This window comes from Pelmatolapia mariae, linkage group LG3_W (genome assembly GCF_036321145.2).
Source record: "Pelmatolapia mariae isolate MD_Pm_ZW linkage group LG3_W, Pm_UMD_F_2, whole genome shotgun sequence".
In the NCBI taxonomy this organism is placed as follows: Eukaryota; Metazoa; Chordata; class Actinopteri; order Cichliformes; family Cichlidae; genus Pelmatolapia; species Pelmatolapia mariae.
Genome location: NC_086229.1, coordinates 44,984,799 through 45,007,749, shown reverse-complemented (window position 1 = coordinate 45,007,749; position 22,951 = coordinate 44,984,799). Strand labels below are relative to the sequence as shown.

The 22,951-nt window shown below is 40.4% G+C and overlaps 1 protein-coding gene across 1 annotated transcript in view; it reads right to left on the bottom strand.

Annotated features, from left to right (window-relative positions):
• Positions 1 to 299: 299 nt before the first annotated feature.
• LOC134623062 (uncharacterized) overlaps positions 300 to 22,951 on the bottom strand; it is a 28,387-nt gene continuing 5,735 nt past the window's right edge. The window contains exon 3 of the mRNA XM_063468291.1: positions 300 to 760. Coding sequence (XP_063324361.1) covers positions 300 to 760 — 461 coding nt within the window. The remainder of the gene's footprint in view (positions 761 to 22,951) is intronic.

Here is a 22,951-nt window from a genome sequence, read left to right as displayed (position 1 = left end):
TGCTGCCAGGACAGAGATCAGTGTTGTTGTAATCACTGTTGTTACAGCAGAGTCACCCTGACACAGTAGCAAGTAGTGGCAAAGTTATTCACACGCAGAAAGTCACTGACTGGCAAGGCATCAAATGCAGATGTTGTATTTAAAGCGTTTCTGCTGTAAATCAATCAGTTTGTAAGACAAAGCAGGGTGTGGTGCACTTACCGGTGGTTTGCGCACTCGCAGAAGGACAGCAGAGCGGTGTTTCTCGGCCTTCTCTATGTCGCAGTAATAAACTCCTCCGTCTTGTTGCTGAGCTCTCTTTATGGTGAGGGACAGGTCTGCCCGTCGGTCCCAGTCAGATGGTATCGATACCAGTCATTCCCGTATGTGATTTCTCCTGTCCGACCATTCAGTTCGAGCAGTACTTCCCCGTTTCTCCTCCAGCGCGCAGACTTCACCGACTGGCCCACTGTGACGGAGCGACACGGGAGGATGGCATCCCCGCCCTCGGATACAGCAACTTCAGAGGGCACAAATACCTCCAGCTTGTAAGCTTCCAAGTGTTTCCTGTTGCAGGTAAACTCATAATGTCCGTTGTCATTGAAGTTAACATTTGTTAAGATTAAAGAATCGCGTCCTACGACCACACGGTCAGTGTAATCTCGCCCTGGCTTCCAGTAACCGTTTAGAGATGCGATGAGCTGAGTGCTGGCATCATCCAGCCGCTGATACAGTGTGCCTTCTCCCTTCCTGCACTCCTCTGCGAGCGGAAACTCGACATCTGCCCCCCACAGTGGTTTGGATCAGCGCTCCCAACCCCTCACAGATAAAAGGAAGAATGAACACAAACACTGATGAAAGGCTCATCCTGACGATCTGACAGTGAAGCGTTGTCGTTATCAACCTTCTTCTGCGTTATCGCAAAGCTCCGTTAGGTTTAGAAACTGAGAGAAATGCTTGCCACATGCGCATGAACTGATGTGATGTCAGGGTCCGCCCAACCGGCGTACGCCGTCATTGTAAATGGTGCTAGCCTAAATAAATTTCTGTCGCTGTAACTGAAGCTGGCAATAAGACGTAACTACACGCACACAACGGCTCACGCACAAGATGTTGAAATCCAACAAATGTAGCTTGCCATCACCAGTGTGTGAATGTGTGTGTAATGGGTGGATGACTAGTAAAGCGCTATACAAATACAGGCCATTTACCATTTACCAAACATATTCTGATCATCAATTTGTGTTTGGTGGTGCTGTAGCCACAGAACACTCCAGTGTCCATAACATTATTATATTGTTCATAATATTGTATTATCATTAATTTACGTGGCAAAATCAAAGTGAGCCAAGTTGTGAAATGTGTTGACCAGAAGCTACATGACAGGAGGCTGTGTGAGAGTGCTGAGCAGTTTAAACAAGTGCTGTGTGAACCTGAGAGGTTTAATGTGAGGTCAAAGGTCAGCTCAGTTTAATTCTGTTTTTTTTATACAGCCTGAAATCAACAGTTGCCTAAAGGTTCATTTTATTGTAAGGTAAAGACCCTACAACGATGCAGAGAAAACCTCTAACAATCAGGTTTCCCCCCTTATGAGCAGGCTCTTTGGCAGCAGTGGGAAGGAAGAAACCCCAGCAAGAAACCCAGGCCCATGGTGGTGAGGTCATCTGCTGTGTCTGACTGAGAGTGAGTCAGGACAAAGGCACACTGTCGGAAGAGAGCCAGATATTAATAGTAACTAATAATTAAATAGAGAGATGTGTACAAACACAAATAAAGGTAACAAAAAAAAAAAAAAAACCCAAAGGGGACTGAAGAAGAAACACTCAGTACAGCATGGGAATCCCCCAACAGCCTTGGCCTATTGCAGTGTAACTAAGGGAGGACTCAGGGTCACCTGATCCAGCCCTGATTATATGCTTTGTCAAAAAGAAAAGTTTTAAGCCTAATCTTAAAAGTAGAGATGCCATGGTCCTAATCCAGAAGAGGGTGGTGTGCCCACTCCAGGTCATGGAAGAGTTCCTGCCTTAAATGGAGAAGTTTAAGCTCACGAGTGAGAGGAGAAGGGAGCGTGAGATCGACAGATGGATTAGTGCTGCAAACACAGTGATGTGGACGCTGTACCTTCGATTTACTGGTCAATAAGTGGAAGAAAATGGATGGATGGAAGACTGTTTGCCAATAAACAGCACATAAACATATTAATTAGGTTACAAATTCATTCATTACGGCAATATATGAAATAAATTCAAAAGGAAAGAAAAAATATTGTTGTACTTTTTGTTACTATTGGGGGTTTTTTTGCTATTAAGCTAACATAACTTTTTATTGTCATTGCACAGTCATGCTTAGTACAATAGTACAACAAAATTGGAATATTATTTATTTTCTTACATGTAAATGGTAATGTGATTTCATTTTTCGTACTTAACTTTGACGAGAGGCTCCATGATAGAGGCTTCTGCAGCTCTTAATCCGGGTCTCCTCGTTAATAGCTGCTAGTTTGTGTGATGTTTGTGTGCAGCTGTTTTATGAAAGCCATTCAAACTTTCAGAAATCTCTAAGAATGATGAAGAAGGAAAACTTCCCCACCCGGTTAGGTGGAGGTGACTGTTCACCAGCAAGAATTTTGGACACCTGCTCAGGGCAGGCTCAAGAAGAAGTATCAGTGATAGTAGTGATTTGTGTTGTGTTTCTCTTCAGCTCAAAAGTGGCTGGCACCCTAGCACATATTTCTTATTTTCAGTGTCTAAAAAACATCCAGGTGTGAACCTTGAAGTACCAGCTTTACTCTGAATGGGATGTTTAGTGTGAAGCTTAGAAACATTTTTTTTTCAGAATTATTAATCTAACAGGAAATTCATATCTTTTCATAATCTGTTCATTTCTTCTTTGAGTTTTAGTTTACATTCGTTTGCACAGGTTTTTACATTTTATCCATCTGCCTTTGTATTTCTACTCATTCTGTCTCTAAATAAACTCTTTGGTTGCTCCAGTGTCTTCTTTGGTGCCTTCAGTCTACATACAGTCCTTCTCTTTACATGAATAAATGAGTTTCAAAGCCTAAAGTGGGTACTTGTAGCATTCCATGATTGCATGTGTGTTTTCTGTAAAACACAAATAAAGTATAACCTAACCCAAACTGCTTTACTTCCCAAAGATGAACATAAATGAAGGATCTGAGAGTCACTGTTCTTTACTTTTAGCGCTGAGAGTGAAACATCTACAGCTGTAAGTTCCATCATAGTTGACCATCATTTTGTTACGGGGCAGAAACGTGTCCCTAATGTTTATGGAGGCAGGAGCTGGTTAGTACCTCGGCCTTCTCTATGTTCTCTATGTTCTTTACGTTGGTACAGTATTTATTTTACAATATCAAGCTGTTATCATTTCAGACCACACGGGGGAGCCCTTTATATATTTTTTGGACTATAAGCAGTTTAGTCTAGCTGTGAACATGTGGGGAGAGAAAACATCATAATCCCTTATGTCTGTAGAGGTTCTCAGTCATCCAGGTCATCGTGGTCTAAGGAGCTTGAAAAGACAAGCATCTGGACTTCTTTAAGTTTCTTGAAGACGTTTCACCTCTCATCCGAGAAGCTTCTTCAGTTCTAAGAGCAACTTGTGGAGAGTCCCAGATTTAAGCCCTATGGAAGTGTCCCTAAGAAGATCATGGTCCCCCTATCAATCCTCTGCCCAATCACACGAGCCAAGGTGTGAAAACGGGTGTGAGTCACAATCAGCCAAGGTTTAGGATGTACCCTTTGTAAGACTAGCATCCCCTGGGTATAGACGATGGTATGTAGGGCGGTCAATGACTTTGTCCTTTTCAAGTTCTTGTAGGCAACTGATAAGTTTTTTTGCACTTGCTTTTGGGGTCTCGTTTTAAAGCTTCATAGGTATTGAAGTCACTGCAGAGTGTAGTAATTTTTGTGTAATAATCTGCTGTGTTTAGAACAACAGTGCACCTCCTCTTATCAGCTGGACAGAGGGACTTTTGCACTGGAGAGGGTGGCTCAAACTTTCATCCTTATTTGCTCTGCTTCTGTTTGTGTTAACTTATTAATCCTTATGGTGGTTTCTGTGTCTGTTATGAAGTCCACAATGGGTAACTGTTGGGGAGAAATGGCAAAATTGAGATCTTTAGCTAGCACTTTCTTTTCAGGTTCAGTGAGATTCCTGTCTGAAAAGTTCTGCTCATTTTTCCTGACTGTCTTCAGTTGTAAAGTCCTCCTGTTCTTGTCAATATTGTGTAGGTATTGATTGGGAAGTATAAGTTTTCATTAGCAAAGTAGGGAATTTCTAGCGTTGTCTTTCTTTTCCTTTAGAGTGTTGGGCCTGCTGAGCCCTGTCCACAAACTTAAAAACTGAAAACTCTAAAATAGGGGAGGGTAGAAGTTTTTTGAGTTCCTGCAGAGTCTAACTAATCCTGTGCATCTTTAGTGAAATGGACCAGTCTTATCCTTTCACTTAGAAGTTGATTTTGTGCTCTCCAAAGAATCAGTAAAACTCTGCTCTGGGATGCAGAGTTTGTTTCAAACTCTTTGAAACAAGTCTGCTCTGTCTGTATCTTAGATTGAAACAGACATGCTGAAGAGTTGTCCCTGTGGAGCTGTATATCAGAAAACTCCACTTAGTCACATGAATATTCTGGATGAGTTTCAAAAGATTTACTCCTTTTTTTCTCATTTTTAACAGAAACAAAGGTCAAGATATCCAACCACCAATGTTGTTCTGCTTATCCGTGGCTGGATAACAGAGGCAGTAGCCCGAGCAAAGATGCCCAGACCTTTCTTTTTCCACTGATGCATTCCTATGCCAGCTCAGAGATGTCATTTCTCCAGCACGTCCTGGAGTCAGGTCTTGGAAGTGAGCTCTACAGAGAGCACCTGGTGGGCTGGCCTGTAATGACAAGATACGTGACAGGATATGTTACACTATTTCTACGTGATTCAGCAAGGTCACATGTTCCCAGAGACGTAATACTTTAGCCATTAGCTGCACTCAGTTTTAACCAACAGCATTTCTTTAACTTCCATTTGTCAAATGATGCATTCGTCTTTCCTCCTTGGTGCTGTTCCCATACCAGGTGCAGACATTTCCCAAAAGGATGCTCTGGATGGTGCAGGAGTAGAGGTTCTTGAGCCACTTCAGAGGTAGGTGGAAGTCTCTGAGTTGTCTGAGGAAGAAGAGACGCTGGTGGGCGTTTTTCACCAGTGTGTTAGTGTGATGTGACTAGTTTCTTTCTAGCAATTCTCTTCAGCTCCCTTTGTAAAGGTACATCTTGAACATGCAGCATAAACTAAACTCTGAAGACCTATTCATGATAAGGGACACTAAAAGGGTCACTAGCAAACATGCATCAACTGCATCAAAACAGGGGAATATTCTGTATAACTCCCCCTTTATGTTTCCTTTCATAAAACCATTGCTGAAGAGTGACCAAGGGTTGATTGTCACCACATGTTTGTTTTAGAATTTCAAAAACCAAGTTAGGGTCTTCCCTTTTTCCTTGTAACCTAAATTTCACCTCACGTAGAGCCTGCCCACCTAAATTGTCCAGCAAAACTGACCCTCTCTCTATTTGACAAATAACGATTGTCAGCAATAACCTTAGCTTCCTCTGTCTACTCCTCTATACTCACCTTATTAGTAGAATCATCCCGACCATAAAACCTTGAACACTTAATTTCTCTGGTTATACACACCACCCTATCAAAAGCTGTTACACAAGACTGCAATTTATTGAGAACTGGAGAGGAGCCTCCAGCCTTTGGGGCATTAGACCCAGAGACAGTAAGCTGGCCCTCAAAGATATTCAGCTGCTCAGAGAAGCCAAGGCTACTGGAAATGTTTTTCTTTAGCCTTTAACATCTCTTTTACACGCATAATTTCTTGTTCAGAGGGTCCAACTAAAAAAATTGAACCCGCAGAGCTTCAGATGTAACAGATGTCTGTTACATGTTACTGTTACATTTGCAAGTCACTGATTCAGAAACTCAACCACCAAAGTAAAGCTGACATATAAATTAATAAATAATAGCCCTCACACTCAGCACCTGAAAACAAATTTGCTCCACTTGGATGGAGAGCGCACCTTAATGGACCTGTGGACATGGAAACACTGCAGGGAAATCTTAAAATGTAGACAGCCTTGCTTTTACAAAAACTGATCCATTTGCAGTGTTTAAATATCAGCCCTTATTGCTGTTATTATTGTTAATAATAATAATAATAATAATAATAATCTGTGTGTCTTCATAGTCAGGATTTTTTGAACCCCTATAGCTTAAAGTATTTCTATTTTTGTTTATGATAAACAAACACACGACGGAGCATAAGAGAGTACACTTAATTACACCAATTGGATTCTAATAGACTAAATCACTGAGATTTTTACTTTCCAGAATAATTAGTTAGACAGTAAAACAAACCTTTCAGCTTTTCATGTATTTTCAAACTGTAATGTGAATGTGTCTGTCTTTAAACTTTGGCTCTGTCTCTATGCTGGGGGTCTGTGTCTGTCTTAGGGATGTAATTCCTTCAGCCTTCATTTCTTCCGCTGCTTGTAGTGGTGTGAGATACAGGACGTTTTGGTATCGACTGGACACCAAGTAAATACAGGGCCAGTATTACGAATACCAGTATCAATACACTTAATCTATAAAGGCAGCGTATATACGGGAGAGAGGAGGATCATGATTAATGTGATGGATTATCATCAATTTGCCAAATAAAAATACATTTTAATCACCACTGAATCACTGAGTGTTTTTGTTTTGTTTGTTGTAGAATGTAAAAGTGCATATTTTTAAAGCATAGTGAGTCAACATCTAGTGTTTAAATGTCCTAAATAAATAAAATAGACAATCCAAAAAAGTAACTATATTATATTCAATGAATGTCATCGGCAATGGTCAATAACACTTTAAGTAATGGTTAAGAGCTGGGATGAGTCACGAGTAAAACATGACTTTCTCCACTAAATTGGCTACCTAAATGAGCTGGGACAAAGCTCTGCTGTGTTCCCACACACATCAGTGTTGGCAGTGATTTCATTTACTCCTGTGGCTGCTCTGTGCGACTGAGTCACTAAGTAAATTAAACAGAGCAGAGCAGAGTGGACAGGACGGAGTAAAGTGTGCCTCCATGGGAGGAGCGGTGTTTGCAGAATCATATCTACTTTCTGACGATTTCAAGCAAGGGAGTGAACTTAGAAGAGAGAAAAACAAAGTACAGTGTAGATCTGTTTTCACTAATTAAAATAAATATTTAGTGGTTTGAGCAAAACGATTCCATAAAAATGTGACACCAAAGCCTTTTTATCTTACTTTGCTGGCAGAGAGCTCAATGGTATGCAACAGATGCACAACTGACTTGCTCTCACAGTCTTTGAACTTTGCTGTGAGAAACTGTGTTTCTTGGCTTCCTTATTCAGGTTTATGCAGCACAGATGCTTCCTGTGATTTCTCTGAATGAACACTTTAGTCATGGTTTGAAATTTGAATTTGAAATTAGTTGGGTGTTTTCTTGAAAGCACTAAAGCAGACCACCAAGTGGACAGTTTAGAATGTGGTAAGGTCTCTAGAGGGATGTAAGACCCACAACTCTAGTGTGGGTCTCTAGTGTGGATCACGGTGCCAATATACCCTCTGCAGTGGTTGCATCACTCAATGTCATGCCATCATCACGCACATGCAGTCATTTATACCCACCATTAAGGCGCAAGAAGCCGCTGCAGTAATTTGCTAAATGATAGCTGTCACCACTCAGACAATGTTACATCAGACATGCTGATATGGAGGAGAAGTCAAAGTCAAAAGTCAAGACTTTGTCAGGTGTTTTTTAGAAAGTTACTTCCACAAACCCAGCCCCAACCAGTCGCAGCAGATGGATGCCCTTCCTTGGTTTTTCCTTCGCCAAAGCGCTTGCTCATAGGGGTCATATTATTGTTGGGGTTCTCCCTGTTTTCTTTGTATTATTGCAGGGTCTTTACCTTACAGTGTAAAGCACTTTGAGGAAGCTGTTGTTGTGATTTGGCCCCATGTGAGTAAAAGTGATTTGAATTCAACTGAACTGAACAAACTGCCAAGTATTTTAAACACCCAATGTTTATCAGTATGTATCTGAGCTTCTGAGCAGGAATGTCAATAACATCCACCTGTCTGCAACCCAGCTGCAGCAACCGCAGCGCAATGTGCCAAGTTGCAAAAATCAAGAGGTGCATGACTGACTCACATGACACAGGGTGAGCTTTCAATATCGTCACGCAACACAAGTGACGCGGCTACCACAGTGAAGGGCCTGGGACAGGACCTTTCTGTAAGGAGTGTCAAGGTTCTCTCCATTTCTCCCCATTTCTGCATTGGTACTGTCTGGTTTCTCCGGCTTCCTCCCAAACTCTAAAGACATGCAGTTAGTGGGGTTAGGTTAACTGGTGGTTGTAAATTGCCCATAGGTGTGAACGGTGGTCTGAGGCAAGGGCGTAGATTTGGCATGGACGGAAGGGACATGTCCCCATCAATATCCAGCGATGATTGAATTGTCCCCACCAATAATTTGATCTCTTCGGGTAAAGAAAAACAAACCCGATAGGAAGAAAAAAACGATCTGTCAACGTCTCATTCACCCAGCCGTGCAGAAAGAGTTAAATTACGTTCTCTACTGGAGTCCTACCTCACGTGACAAATATGGCCAATGTGATTGGCTGTGCCTTTCAGCGAGCTCTGTTTAGTTTTTAGCAGCGGCAAGCCTGCGCTGCGAGGACCTGAAAGGAGGAGAGGAGGATGCCACAAAAAGGAAGAACCTGGATATAAGAAAGTATTTTTCAAAGAAACCTGTAAGTCACTTAAAGTCAAGTTCACTCATAAAATGTGTCCGTCATAATAACGTTACAGGTTATGCTAGGCTTTGGCCCACATCAGTCTAAAATTGTATGTAACCATGAATAACGTGTTTTGGAAACTAACTGCACAACATGCAGCACTATTAGTTATCTCAGTCTCAGAGTAGCGTTTCTAATTTTGATTGAAACTGTCAGAGAAAACGGAGCCTCGAGCAAGTCAGGATATTAGTTTACAGAGGCTGTTAAAATTATATGTTTAACGTTAAAATGTTGGTGACACAATAATTTCATCCTAATGGCACTGACATATTCATAGGGTTCATTTTTGAGACAATATATCATGAGGTAGTCGTGATTTTGCAAATATTCCACCTTGTAGTGCAGTTTGCACAAAGTGTTTTAAAAATGCACTCACCCTACAAACATTACTGATGAGTGACAGAAACACTGAAGCAGCTACCCATTTTATTCTTATTGTCATGTATGTCCTATTTGTCAGGTGACAGAAGAACCAACACAAAGCTCAGAGAGTAATGGTGACACAAGGTCACAGGTGAAATTGGATGATGACCTGGTGGTTCATGACTGTATTTGAAGCACATGTGTGACTGCATGTATTTGGAATGTCTCACTGTTATTTATCAGGTGACAGAGGCAGCTCTGCCATGTTGTAGCTCGGACAGAGGTGAAGAGGCGAGGTCACAGGTGACTGACTGATGATTTGGTGCTATAGATTAACTAGTATTTATTATCATGACAGTTGTTAGGCTGCTGACGTAAACTGATTCATTAGTGTACATTTGACAAAGAATCTGAATTGACATGTCTCACTTTTTATATGGCACGAATCAATGTGTTATTTTATCAGGTAGCAATATGTCCTAGTGCAGTCAGAGGGGAAGAGCCAGGGCCAAAGGTGAGGCACATCAAGCACAGAATAATAAATTTGTCGTAATATTAGATGAGTAGTTTTATGGACATAAACCACCAGGTCATTCAGTGTTCCCTTAGTGCTAATGTATAAGAGATGTTGGTGTACTACAACTGAAGTAATCTTGTTAAGATAAGATAAGATAACCTTTATTAGTCCCACACGTGGGAAATTTGCTTTGTCACAGCAGAAAGTGGACAGTGCAAAGTTATATAGCAAAAATTAGAATACAATAAGAATAATATACTGTACACAACTGTACAGAATAGACTAGAATAAAATAGAATACTATATACAGTAGAATAAAATAGAATACTATATACAGTAGAATAAAATAGAATAAAATATACAATAAGATAAAAATAGAATACAAATGCTATATACAACGGAGTAAAAATACAACTTTGTCAGAAAAGAGTATTGCACTTAGTCTTATTGCACATGTGTGGGTTTGTGTGTGTTTGATCAGTTAAAGTCTTTGTTGTGGAGTCTGACAGCAGTGGGGAGGAAAGACCTGCGAAATCTTTCCGTCCCACATGTAAGTCCTTAAAGTCATATTCTTTTATTGTCATGACTGTATTTGAAGCTATTTTTATTTTTGTATGATACCTGATTTATATGGAATATAGCTGAAGTAAACTAAAGTCTAAAATACTTAGTCAGTCATTTGTTTAATAGTAATTTAACATTATATAATTCACATATAAAACTATGAATTGCAATTTTAAATGGTTTAAAAGCATGTAGAATAGCATATGTAGGCAAGTATATTTCTCCTTTTTTATCAAGAAGCAAAGACAAAAAGGAAAAAAAAGAAACAGGGCGGGGTTCGGTGGTTGAAACAACCGTCCCCACCAATGCCAAGACAAAATCTACGCCCTTGGTCTGAGGTACCCTAAAGAGGATCCAAAAGTCACATAGACACGATGGGAGTTTAGCAACAATTATATTTTCTCGAGAAGTTTGTTAGTGTGTGCTGCTCTATTCATATAAATAAATTGCAGCTTAGATGTGGTTTTTCAAAGGTGATCTAAGCCTGAGAGCTGTTTCCACACCATGTGCCCGGAGAGGGAAGAAGGCCTGAAGTTTAGGAGCCATGTGGGAATTGATACTTTTCTCTGTCTTACTTACTCCTGTCTATTTCCACATGTATGTGGTACTGGGCCCCTGGCTGATCTTACTCTTGGTCAGTCTGAGGGTTTTTTTTTCTTCTTTTAACTTTCTAGAGTAAAAAGGCTGTGAAGGTTAACTGTTTCAGGCAAAAGTGTTGGTGAGGACATGGGTTCATTCAGTAGGAGCGTGCTGTCAGTAACTCAGTATTTCAGGCTTGTTGTTATGTATCAAGTCTAAGAAAAGGTGCTGAGGGTGTCATTTGGGGTGTTGTGGAATTTTCTAAATAAAGTCTGCAACACAAAAAAGGCTGTGGTCAAGCTACTTCTTACTACGTGCAGGAGAACACACATAAACATCAAAACATAAGAGGTTCACAGCAATGAGCGTTCTAACCATGGGGCGTCGCAGCGCCCCTTTCATACTATACTCTGTGTATCTTTAGTTGCAATAGTCTTTTGTCCAACCCGGGCTATTGCTGAACAAAGAAGACTCCCATTATCTTTTCCCAGGCCAGCACCTGGCACTGACCCTGAGCTTCATCTATCTGAGCAAAATAGTTAGCAGATAGCATGAACATCATTAGGCAGCTAAGCAGTTTTCACAAGGTCATGCTGACACATACTTACTTCATCTTAAGCATGCAAAGGTTATACAGAAATCATACAGTGAAATTCTAACCACCTAAATCTAAATGTGAGGGTTAACTTTAATTTTCCCATTGCAGGGTGTTGAGATTTAAAATGGACTAACAATGAGGTTGACTTGTTGCTGCCAGTAACACAAAAGTACAAAGTTGCAAAAGCGAGTAAGAGTTAAAGAATTTGAAGAAAGCTATCTGGAGCATGTACAGACTGATATTAATCTTTAATAGGGCTGTCAAAATTGAGAGGAAACAAAACAACTGCTGTATAATGAACTGCACTATCTTTGTTTAATTGGTCACATGACTAGGGAGTGTCTGCCTCCATGCACACTGTGCTCACTCTACCGGTTCTACCTTTCTCTCTCTTTATGCTGTGTGTGTGTGTTAGTATGACCTGCTGACCTATGACCTACTTAAATGAATAAAAAGTATAATGCTTTGCTAACAGTTATGCAGCTAAATCCCTAAAGTTAAAATAATGTATTCCCACAAGGGGCATTTACAGGAGATTGTGGTGGAGCAGGATTCCAGCACAGACGAAGAAACAAGTCTGCTGATGGTGAACTCTCTGCATCACCTGACCGAGCCTTTTGCTTAAACTTAACACGGGCTACGAAGCAAGACGGAGGAGATTGTTTTTGTTACATCCAGCATTTGTGAGGCTAAAGCTCAACAAGACAAGGTCTAATTCATCCACTCCACTGCCTGTGTCGGTAAGCATCCCTCCCTTTTGCATATGGCATTGAAATGTGAACACTACCCACCGTTCACCACAGCGAAGATTTGTCATAATTCCCATACAGTTTTCCGCTCGCAGTGGCACACACACCAACACAGCACTTCAGGAGCCAACTCACTCTGATATGTGCGTGATATGATTGTCTGTGTGCAAGGGGAACATTTACAGTTAAACATGTTCTGGAAATCCAATTCAGGTTCAACATTTGGGTCACATAGAAACATCTCATCGTATCTTTATGTTGAGCTTTGAACTGTATCATCTTTGGATTTCTGTTCAAAAAAATGCAGGACTGTAACTAGTAATTCCACTCACTAACATGTCTGATTTCCATTTGCTTTCCCTCTGCATCCATCAGAGTCCTCTCACTGGACATGGATCACAGTCCTTAAAATAGCAGCCCTAACATGTGGGATTGCTTTCCCTTTGGGCCGGAAATGGAGTAGAGAACCAGGAGATGAAAAGACCGGAGTAACCAAACAGTTCAATGAGGGAGTCAAACCGGAGCCATATTGATCACTTATTAAGAGACTGTCTCTACAAATGAAACATGCTTGCTTCAAAGCAGAGACATCTATCAGTGAGTCGTGCCAAACAGCAGATAGATGTCAGAGTTATGAATCCCATGTAAAGTGCAGATTAGTTGCGCGTTACTATGAGACCCTCCAGATTATAGAATGCTGCTCGCGGCTGTAATACACGCTTGGAGCAGAGGCTCCAGCCCTCCATTCCAGCCCCAACCATAACCTTAACCTTATCAGATATTGTTTTCTAAAGTGATTCATGGTCAGAATGTGAAACACATTTACATGTATAGATTCATTACATTCGTCTCCCATTCGTCCAAACACGATTTGTCACATGCTGTGTTAGGTGTTGAAGAGTTATTGTACGACTAAATTCTGGGTGCTCCACATTCCACTGTGCTGGAATAAAATAGAAATAGTTGACAGCAGAAATAAATAAAATAAATACATACAAAAATAAGAGAAAGACGCACATTAGGGAAAATCCTCTAAGTAGTCTCATGTGACACCATTGCTATCTCAGCTACGCTGGCTTCCTGTTGAATTTAAAATACATTTTAAGATCCTGCTCTTGACTCTTAGAGCCCTGCATGGACTGGCACCAGCCTACATCTTTGATCTGCTACAGCCCTATGTCCCGAGCAGCTCGGGGCATCTCAACTCATCAGGGCTTACTTGCTATAAAACAGACTAAGATGGGAACTAAGGGTATTAGAGTTTTTGCCACTGTGGCCCCGAGACTGTGGAACTCTCTCCCCCAAACGTTAAGAAATGTGGACTCAGTAGTTGTTTTTAAAAAACAACTCAAAACTCACCTTTTTAAAACTGCTTTTGATTAAATTTTGCCTCTTTTATATTGTCTGTTTTACCTTTTTATTATTTGTTATTTTATGTCCAGCACGTTGTGACTCTGTCTAGAAAGGTGTAATATAAATAAAGTTTTATTATTTATTTATTTTAACAAGTTCACAGTGTGTGAAGCAGTGCAAAGGAAAAACGTGGTCTGAGTACACAGTCTATGTTTAGTGGCTGCCTGAGTGATGACGATTACTCGGACGATAGCTCAGATTAGTGGGGGGTGGGAGGATGGTGTTTATTGACATTCCGAAGGGTGCAGGGGAAGAAACAAATTTGAAATGAGCTCATTTTGCGCATAAAATTGTCATATTTTCCAGCTTAAACATGTCCTATGTTATTTATGTTCTGTTGTGAATAAAATGTTGGCTTTTGTGATTTGAAAGTCTTTTGGTTTTTATTTTGTTCACATTTAAAGAACTTTTGTAGGTTTCGGACGTGTTGGCTGAAACAACGCTAACATATTGTTTCCTGATAGAAATGAAGCGAACTAATTTCCGAACTATAAGTTTAGTTTCCACCGGTATCCCTTCTCTTCTTTGAAATCCTGACGTCACTTTTCACTGAGCCATCTTTCAGTCATCAGCTGGCTAACAGCGCGTGCACCTGGACCAAACCAAAACAGGAAATAAAAAAATGGGTGGGGCGGGGTCGGAGGAGGACTGGGTTTTAATCTTTGTTATCCAAAAGAAAAACTGATGCTAGCAAACAACCACATTGTTTTTGAAGCAAACAATATTTTATGGTGATAAGTTCCTCCGCTGCTGGCACGTAATCTCTGCGCCTGTCTCTGCACAGTCCAATAAACAAACCGTGCTCCTTTCTCTGTTAACTATCTTACTCCAAGATACCAGATTAGGCACCATTTTCGACCTTGAGAGAGAGACAGTGAGAAAAAAATTGAAACACTGTAGAATCACTCTTTAGTCCATTAATACCACACCAGGATTACAGCATGTTCCCATAACAATAGAGCGAAATGTAAATGTTTTGTTAAGAGACAACACATTTTAACACGTTAATGTGAGGTTGTTTTTTTATGAAAAAAAAACCAGCGTGATGTTTCTCATCTCATACACAGTTACTCTACAACGAGGGTTTAAAAAACTGTTGAATTTGAATAATTCTTCCGAGGAAGCCAAAAAGTAGATAATAGTAGAAAATAGTTTCATGCAATAAAACTATGATCATCGGGCTGGAAATATATTTCAGCTGAGCAACAAATGTTCTTGAAATTGTTGTGAAAATCACACAAACAACGGTTGTGTCAACTCTGTCTGCTTTCTCACATGTGTCCATTCCACCATTTCATCAAAGCCCTCGTTAGTTGGCTCTGTAATATCGGAAGTTCCAGAACTCTTAAACTGAAGCTTCAATGCAACTGCGCTAGATGTTATGGGGAAGGAAAGTATCTGAACTTCTATTTTTAAAAAGTGCAGACGGGTCAAAACACTAAAACCTAACACAGTGATCATTGGCATGTCGTGTGATGTAGAAGGAGATGATAATTTGATGTTCACTGAGTTCTTCCTGCCTTTGCCTTCAAAAATGAGACTCAACACATCAGGCTGATAATCGTCTAAGGAGCGTGGAAAGAAGACTGATAATCATCACTGCTCTGACTGCTTTTCCAACGTTGATGTTTAGTATATTCATGCAGTTGATTTTTTTTCACATCCCAGGATTGGATGACCAATCAGACGCCAGTAAAGATGGGCTGGTGTGTGGAGGAAGGTCACTCTCTTTAGGTTATATTAATCCATCACCCCCCCTGCTCCACTCAGCAGGACAGAGACTCAATATGGCCCGGCCTCTGCAGCTCTTTGTCGTGGTCTCCTCCTTAATAGCTGCCTCTCTGTGTGATGTCTGTGTGAAAGCTGTTTTAGGAAGGCAGTTCACATTTCCAGAAAATTGCAGCCATGATGAAGGAAAACTGTTCCGGTGTGAGCTGCATGGGGAGGTGGAGGTGGCTGTTTACCAGCAAGGTGTGTGGACACCTGCTCAAGGCTACGAAGACCGTATCAGTAACAGTTCCTCCATTACCTTTTTTCACGCATTTTACAATGATACCGGGGATTTTGTTTTAAGGTGTAGAGAAGGCGCGCAAATCAAAATTAAAGTTCTGGTTCCCTTTAATGTAACAGTCAAAGAGGGAGAAAATCCAACCTTCCCGTGCTTATATCAACCTATCTGCTGCAACTCCGAGACTGTGCAGTGTGTGAAAAACGGGAAGCAGAATTCCACCAAAGACGAAGGAAACAAATGTGTTGATGGCCGAGTCTATGTGTCACTTAAACGAGACTGTTGGCCAAACGTAACAGGGGCTAAGAAGCAAGACGGAGGAGATTATTTTTGTTACATTGTGTGTCAAAAGAATCTCTTCGCAGCTGTTGTGACGCTAAAGGTCAAAGAGACATCCACTCAACCGCCTGCGTCGGTAAGCATCCCTCCCTTTTACACATGTCAATGAAAAGTGAAGACCACAGTGTCCACTTGTGTCTGAGTTTAACTGAATTTATGTTTCCTGTTCTCTGAAATTCTATCATTAGAAACCACAACAAGCCTGAGCTGCTGTCAGCTTTACAGAGGAGGATCTTTGGCTCCTCGACCTTGTGGACTGGATGATGAAATCAGCGGTGCTGTGCAACATCCACACCCGATGCAGTCACACGTACCTTCCTCCTCCTCTTCAGCTCATCAGTGGCTGCCACCCGCTACACATATTTCTCATTTTCAGCATCTAAAAACATCCAGGTGTGAAGTTAGAAGGACCAGCTTTACTCTGAATGTGCTTTGGGATGTTTAGTCTGAAGCTTAGAAACATTAAAGTTCAGATTTATTGTCATAAAAAATGTGTTCTATCAGGACAGTCATATCTCTTTATATTCTGTAATTTGTTCTTTGATTTTTATTTTATCATTAGTTTGCATGACCTTTACATTTTATCCATCTGCCTTTGTATTTCTACTCATTCTGTCTCTAAATAAACTCTTTGGTTGCAACAGTATCTTCTTTGGTGCCTTCAGTCTACATACAGTCCTTCTCTTTACATGAATAAATGAGTTTAAAAGCCTAAAGTGGGTACTTGCAGCATTACATAATTACATGTGTGTTTTCTGTAAAACACAAATAAAGTATAACCTAACCCAAACTCCTTTACTTCCCAAAGATGAACATAAACGAAGGATATGAGAGTCACTCAGAGTGAAACATCTACAGCTGTAACAGGAGTCCTGTTACAGGACTTCATTATTTTTTAGCTCCATCATAGTTGACCATCATTTTGTTACGGGGCAGAAACGTGTCCTCATGTTTACGGAGGCAGGAACATTATTAGAACATTATTTATTTTACAATAGATAGTTTGGCTTCATATTCATTTCTATAGAGAATCAAGACCATAACTCAATTATTCGATCATTTCATTTATGCAGCAAAATGAGTTTGTCCACAGGACTGAATGAAAACCACAAAGGTTCAGGGGTCGGCAACATCCTTTCATCCTTATACTGCGGCTCCGCAAATTATAATTATTTAATTGAAGTGTATTTTATTTGTGTTAGATCTTGTTTTTAAATTGTAGTTCTGAATTGGACGACTATTGTGATCTTGAAATATAAAAATAAAATTATTTTCGTCTCTCAAAATAAGCGTCACACTGGCTAGAGGCGGTATACCGGCCAAAACGCTCTGCATTTATCGAGACTTTATGGAGCCAAGTACGGAGAAATGTAAGAAAAGAAAAATATCTGAAGAAAGAAAAAATATAATGATGCCTGGTCAGATTCATTTGCATTTAATTCTGACGAGAGTGACCTACCAGTATGCCTAATTTGTGGAGAGAGACTGGCTAACAAAAAAAAGTCAAAAGTCGCAAGACACTTCCAAAATAAACACACAGCCTTTGCTGAAAAATATCCGGAGGGAGAAGACAGAAAAAAGCAGTTTCAAAACTGATGCGAAAGGCTGATCTGAGGAAAAATCCATTCTAGAAGTGGATGAAGTCTGCAAATTCAACTTCATGTGCACGTTTTGTGGCCGCTCAGGAAATAGGCACGGTAAGCCGTAGAATATATGAAAGAATCATTCATTAAGATTTCAGAAGACCTACCCACGGACTTTCAAAACAAGAGTGAAATTGTGCAGAAAATTAGAGAGATGCCTCTCTCTGCGAAGATTGTCAAAGACAGAACCATAAAAATCGCAGAAAATATTACAAGACAGCAAATTAAAGCCATCAATTCAGCTGCAGCGTACACAATCGCCTGTGATGAGTCCAAAGACAAAAGCACCAAGTATGACTGGAGCGCACAAGGGCTTTGTGGCCTTGCTGCAGAAGTCACTGGATAGCTGCCGACGTTTCACTGCATCCTGCACCAAAAGGCATTGTGCGCGTAAACTTTTCCTCCAAAGTGCACAGACGTCATGAATGTTGTCATTCAGATTATAAATGGCAAAAGGTTTAAATCAGTTCCGTTCGTTACTGGACTGGATGAGGTGGAGAGCGCGTACTCTGATCTGAGTCCGGTGGCTGTCCATAGGAGAGGTGCTGAAACGCTTTGCTGCATGTCTGGGAGAGGTGAAAACTTTCATGAGCAGCAAAGGGCTTACATTTTCTGAACTGGAATGGCTGGAAAAGCTGCACATCATAGTGGACATGATAGCGAACCTGAACAAACGGAAGACAACTCTTCAGGACAGAAGAGGCTCAGCGCTTTGCGTTTGAACGCAAACTGACAGTTTTAGCCAGAGATTTACAGAGAGGCACAATGTCTCACTTCCCCTCTTTAAGGGAGTTCAAACAAGCTCACAAGGTGCTTAAGTTCAGGAGCAGAAGTACCACTAACCAGTTAAAATACATATTTATGCAGATATTTTGCAAATATTTATTTTTCATTGTTTATAGACATAGTGCTTTTTTTCTTTCTTTTTTTTTAAATTAAGATCAAGCTACAAGCTCCGAAAGCCCAAAGGCGATATAAGGATGACTGCTCACGACATTTTTGTTTGCTACATGGATAATTTAAGTTTAGCTTTTTAATTCATTTAAAAGAGACCTTCAACTCGGTGTGTTTATTTTTTGTTATTATTTTTAAGAGTTCAAAATGTTCAAAATGTGTTCATTACCTAAATAACATGTAATTTTCTCTGTAGCACTTCATGGATTTCATAAATAACGCACTATAATTGTTTATACAAAGCCTAAAGGTAAAAAGAAAAACAATATATACAGCGTTATCTTCATTTTAGATGTCAAAAAGTGGCTCACAGTGTTTTCTTTTCCGTGGAAACCGGATCCAAATGGCTCTTTGGGTGTTAAAGGTTGCCGACGACTGGTCTAGAAGCATGCGCACCTGCGGACCACATATGTGCACCCCGGACTATAAACACTGTAGTCAGCAGCTGTGAACATGTGGTGACAGGAAACCTCATAATCCCTCATTGTAACAAATACACTGGATTTGTTACACATACACTGGATGTGCTCACGGTGTGTGTTAATGATAATATGAAACACATGACCATGAACCCTCCGAGCAACATGGTTAATGCCTTTCACAAAGCTTTTTTTTTCAACTCCAAAAAGCCACAGAAGTAAAAGCTAATAATAATAACTGAAAAAATCTCAGAAAAAATGACTCACCAAGCATGGCAAACAACTCAGAAATATGTAGAGCAAAATGTTCTGAAACGGCTTCACTTCAGCTTCGATTGGAACCTGTGGAGCTGGGGGCGGAGTCTGTGAATTTACTCTATTAGTGTCATAGCCCCTCTAGGAGTTCGGAGTTAAGAGCTCAAGAGTTAATGTTTCCATTGTAACACCTCCAGATTTGACATAGAAACACTCATTTTTAACACTCAATTTTAACTACTATCATTTTACACCTCAGAGTTATATTAAAAGAATGTGACTCTACTTAGAGTAAAATTAACTCTACTCCTGCAAGAAGTCTACTAACACCAAAACATTTAACACTTTTGATTTTGCTGTGCATAATAATCTATTTTAGCTAGCGGAAATGCATTGTTTGCAGGCAAATACTACAGCTTTGAAAAAAAGCTTGTATATGAATTTTCAGTCAAATTTTTGGTTAACTTAAATACACCTAAAACAATGTCTAGATTGTGAAATGTTGGTATAATGGTGCTACTTGAAGCCTGAAAATCTCCCACAAAAAACGAGCAAACAGCAGTAGCAGATGTCCTGACTGGGTCCTACGTTAACATTTGGATCCCTCCAGAGTTTTGTGGTAAAAATGAAAAAGACTGAGGTTTTAAATTTAGTTAAATTTAGCATTACCTGTCTCTGTCCTCAGTTGTTTGAGAGAGCACCATTTTAACAAACATGTTCGGGTAGAATATTGCCTTTAAATATGGGCTTTGCATTTGTATCTGGAATTGTCTTTTGGGAAAATACTTTACACAAGTCATGGCTCAAAAATGATTTTTTTAAACTGTGCTGCAATTGATTACCAGATTATTTGTGCAATTAATTAGTGCACAACTAATTTTTATTGAATCTCCACACAGGATATGCTTGTGAAGGTGGAATATGGGGTAGAACAGAAGTGCGTTGAAGTTCCACAAAGTGATGAATGGAGGACATGCATATTGTATTGAAGAAAGGGGTAATGAGCACGCTGTTATTTGCATTTACCAGCTCAGCTATGTCAGACTTTTTGATAAACAATATTCTAATGAAAGTGAGAACATGTACATTGTTCCAAATTGTTACATGTTTCAGAAAATGTTTTGAAATTGTGGTGCACAGTTCAAAATAGTGGTGCAACGGATCACGGTTGATCCGAAATCCGAACCGATCCCACTCGATGGTTTGGTATGCACGTGATCCGAAGATTCGAAAAAGAAAAAGAGTATGCGTATGGTGCGTTTGGTCAGTCTGTCAAGCGCTAGCGGTCCAAGTAGCGGAGCAGAGGAGTTTGCGGCATTTAAGCAGCCCTTTACTGCCCAGTCCGACCGGGCTAAAGCTATTACTAAAGCTAATGGGGTGTTTAGCTGCAGACGGGAGGCCGTCGTCTGTTGTGCAAAACAAGGGGTTTAAACTATGATGAACGTGCTTGAGCCACGCTATGATATCTCGTTGTGCGTCCACTTCAGTGACAAGATCGTTCCAAGCATGTATGAGCAGGAGAAGTTTAAAGTTATGGCTGAACTGTCCCAGGCATCTTCTGTTGCTCAAACTACAAATGGGTGGAGCTCCAGGGCAACGGAAAGCCACGTGACCGTGACCGCTCGTTATATCACAGCGGAGAGGTAGATACAAAACCCTGCACTACCCTATAGATTACATTAGATTAGATGAAACTTTATTTATCCCTCGGGTGGGTTCAAACTGAAATTCAGTTTCCAGTAGCACAGCACCCACAGAAGTTGCAGAATGTGAGCAGAAATATACCATTTATAAATACAGAGAATACAAAAGGGATAAATAGAATAAATAGGAATAAGAATACAAGGGAACAGCACATTTCAAGTATTGTGGGTCTATTACACCGTTGGATAGTAACAAAAACTATTGCACAGTGAAAAGGCACTACAGCTACTTGTTCCCCCATCCTCTGTCCCCGTTTCCCCTCCAGCGAGGAGTTAAACAGTTTGATGGCGTGTGGGACAAAGGACTTTTTAAGTCTGCTGGTCCTTGACTTTGGGAGAAGCAACCTGTCACTGAACAGACTCCTCTGGTTGTTTATGGCCGTGTGCAAAGAATGCAGAGGCTGCCCAGCATGGTCCATAATGTCCATATTGCACCTTAATTTGTTTTTATATAAGTGCGTGGAATGAGTCTTCAGTTGAATGTTTTTAATAGGCAAAAAATACTTAAATAAGTAAACGGCGAGTAGAATTTTCGTCTTTTTTTTCTATTTTTGCTGATCCGAAAATTGATCCAATCCGTGACTTTAAAACCGTGATCCGATCCGAACCGTGAGATTTCTGATCCGTTGCACCACTAGTTCAAAATACATGTTTTTCAAAAACCATTGCCTCTTTTTAGTAAATGTTTATTTCCAAAGGAATTTCTAGAAGTTCAGAACAATAAAATTCCCACTTTTTTAGAATTAATTAGAGGACAACTCTTATGTAGTTAAACTAAAATACTCTGTGAAAGTTAATATATAAACTCTTAACACCTAGTTAGCATTAGTAAGTGTTAAATTATCAGCTCCAGACAGATTTGGTATTTAACACTAAATCAGAGTACCAACTCGCCAAAAAGATTTAAATTAACAATCTCTGGTGTGGACCCATATAGTGTTGAAATCAAATCTGACAGTGTTAATTTGGACAACCTGGATTTGTTCTGTGGAACTTTTTGTCATTGTGTCTGCGACATGTCTGACACCACTGGAAACACGACTGATGAAAAAGTGCAGTTAGAAAAGTCCCGGTTTCATCCCCATGAGTATTTCGTGTCCTTTCTCCTGCAGAGGAGAGAAAAATGAGATAATAGATGAAGCTAACGCCGATCACGCATCACTGTCTTAGTGGAATGATGCAGCCAGCATTACACCACCTGTAATGCTGGTGGTCCTGGTCTGTTTGGTGCCCTGGGCGAATACTCCCTCTGACACCCTACTATGCATTTTCAAGAGCGTTTTCAAAACGCTGCGTTTTCAAAATGCTGCGTTTTCCTTGAGCGAAAACTGCGTCTCAGTGTGGATGGGAGGCCAACTGATAACTGTGGGGAAGAAGGAGTTGTTGAGTCGGGACGTTCTGGATTTCACACTTCTAACAATCGTCCTGAGGGCAGAATTGTGAACAGTCTGCGTTGGAGGTGTGTGGGGTCTTTGAGAATGGAGGCAGTTCTCCTCTGGACTCTGCGATGGTAGATGTTCTGCAGAGAGGGCAGCGGGGTCCTGGCAGGCTGCCCAGTGAGGGCGTGACTTTGACTGAGAACAAGTAATCGTGTTTAATGCAGGAGGTCACCAGAGACATGTTGTTTTGTTGTGTTTTATTTATTTATTTTTGTATTTTATTTATTTATACAACAGGGACGATACATGTTAATATCAATGCTGCATTGAAAGCTAATTTGAAGACCTTGTTGCATTTAGTGACTCCACAACAACAACAACAACAACAACAATTCACAAAGATAACAGGCGAGGATGCATGAAACTCTCCGGGCAAGTATATTCTGAGCAGTCTGTCTTCAATGTGTCCCAGGTTGGACTCCTACAGGCCCGGTTTAGTGCAATAAACATTGCCGCTTCACCTCATTGGCTGTGAAAATGAGATGACATATAATGTCAGCTCAAGAGCGCTGTAATAAAACATACGACAGCAGAACGGGGAAATCAAT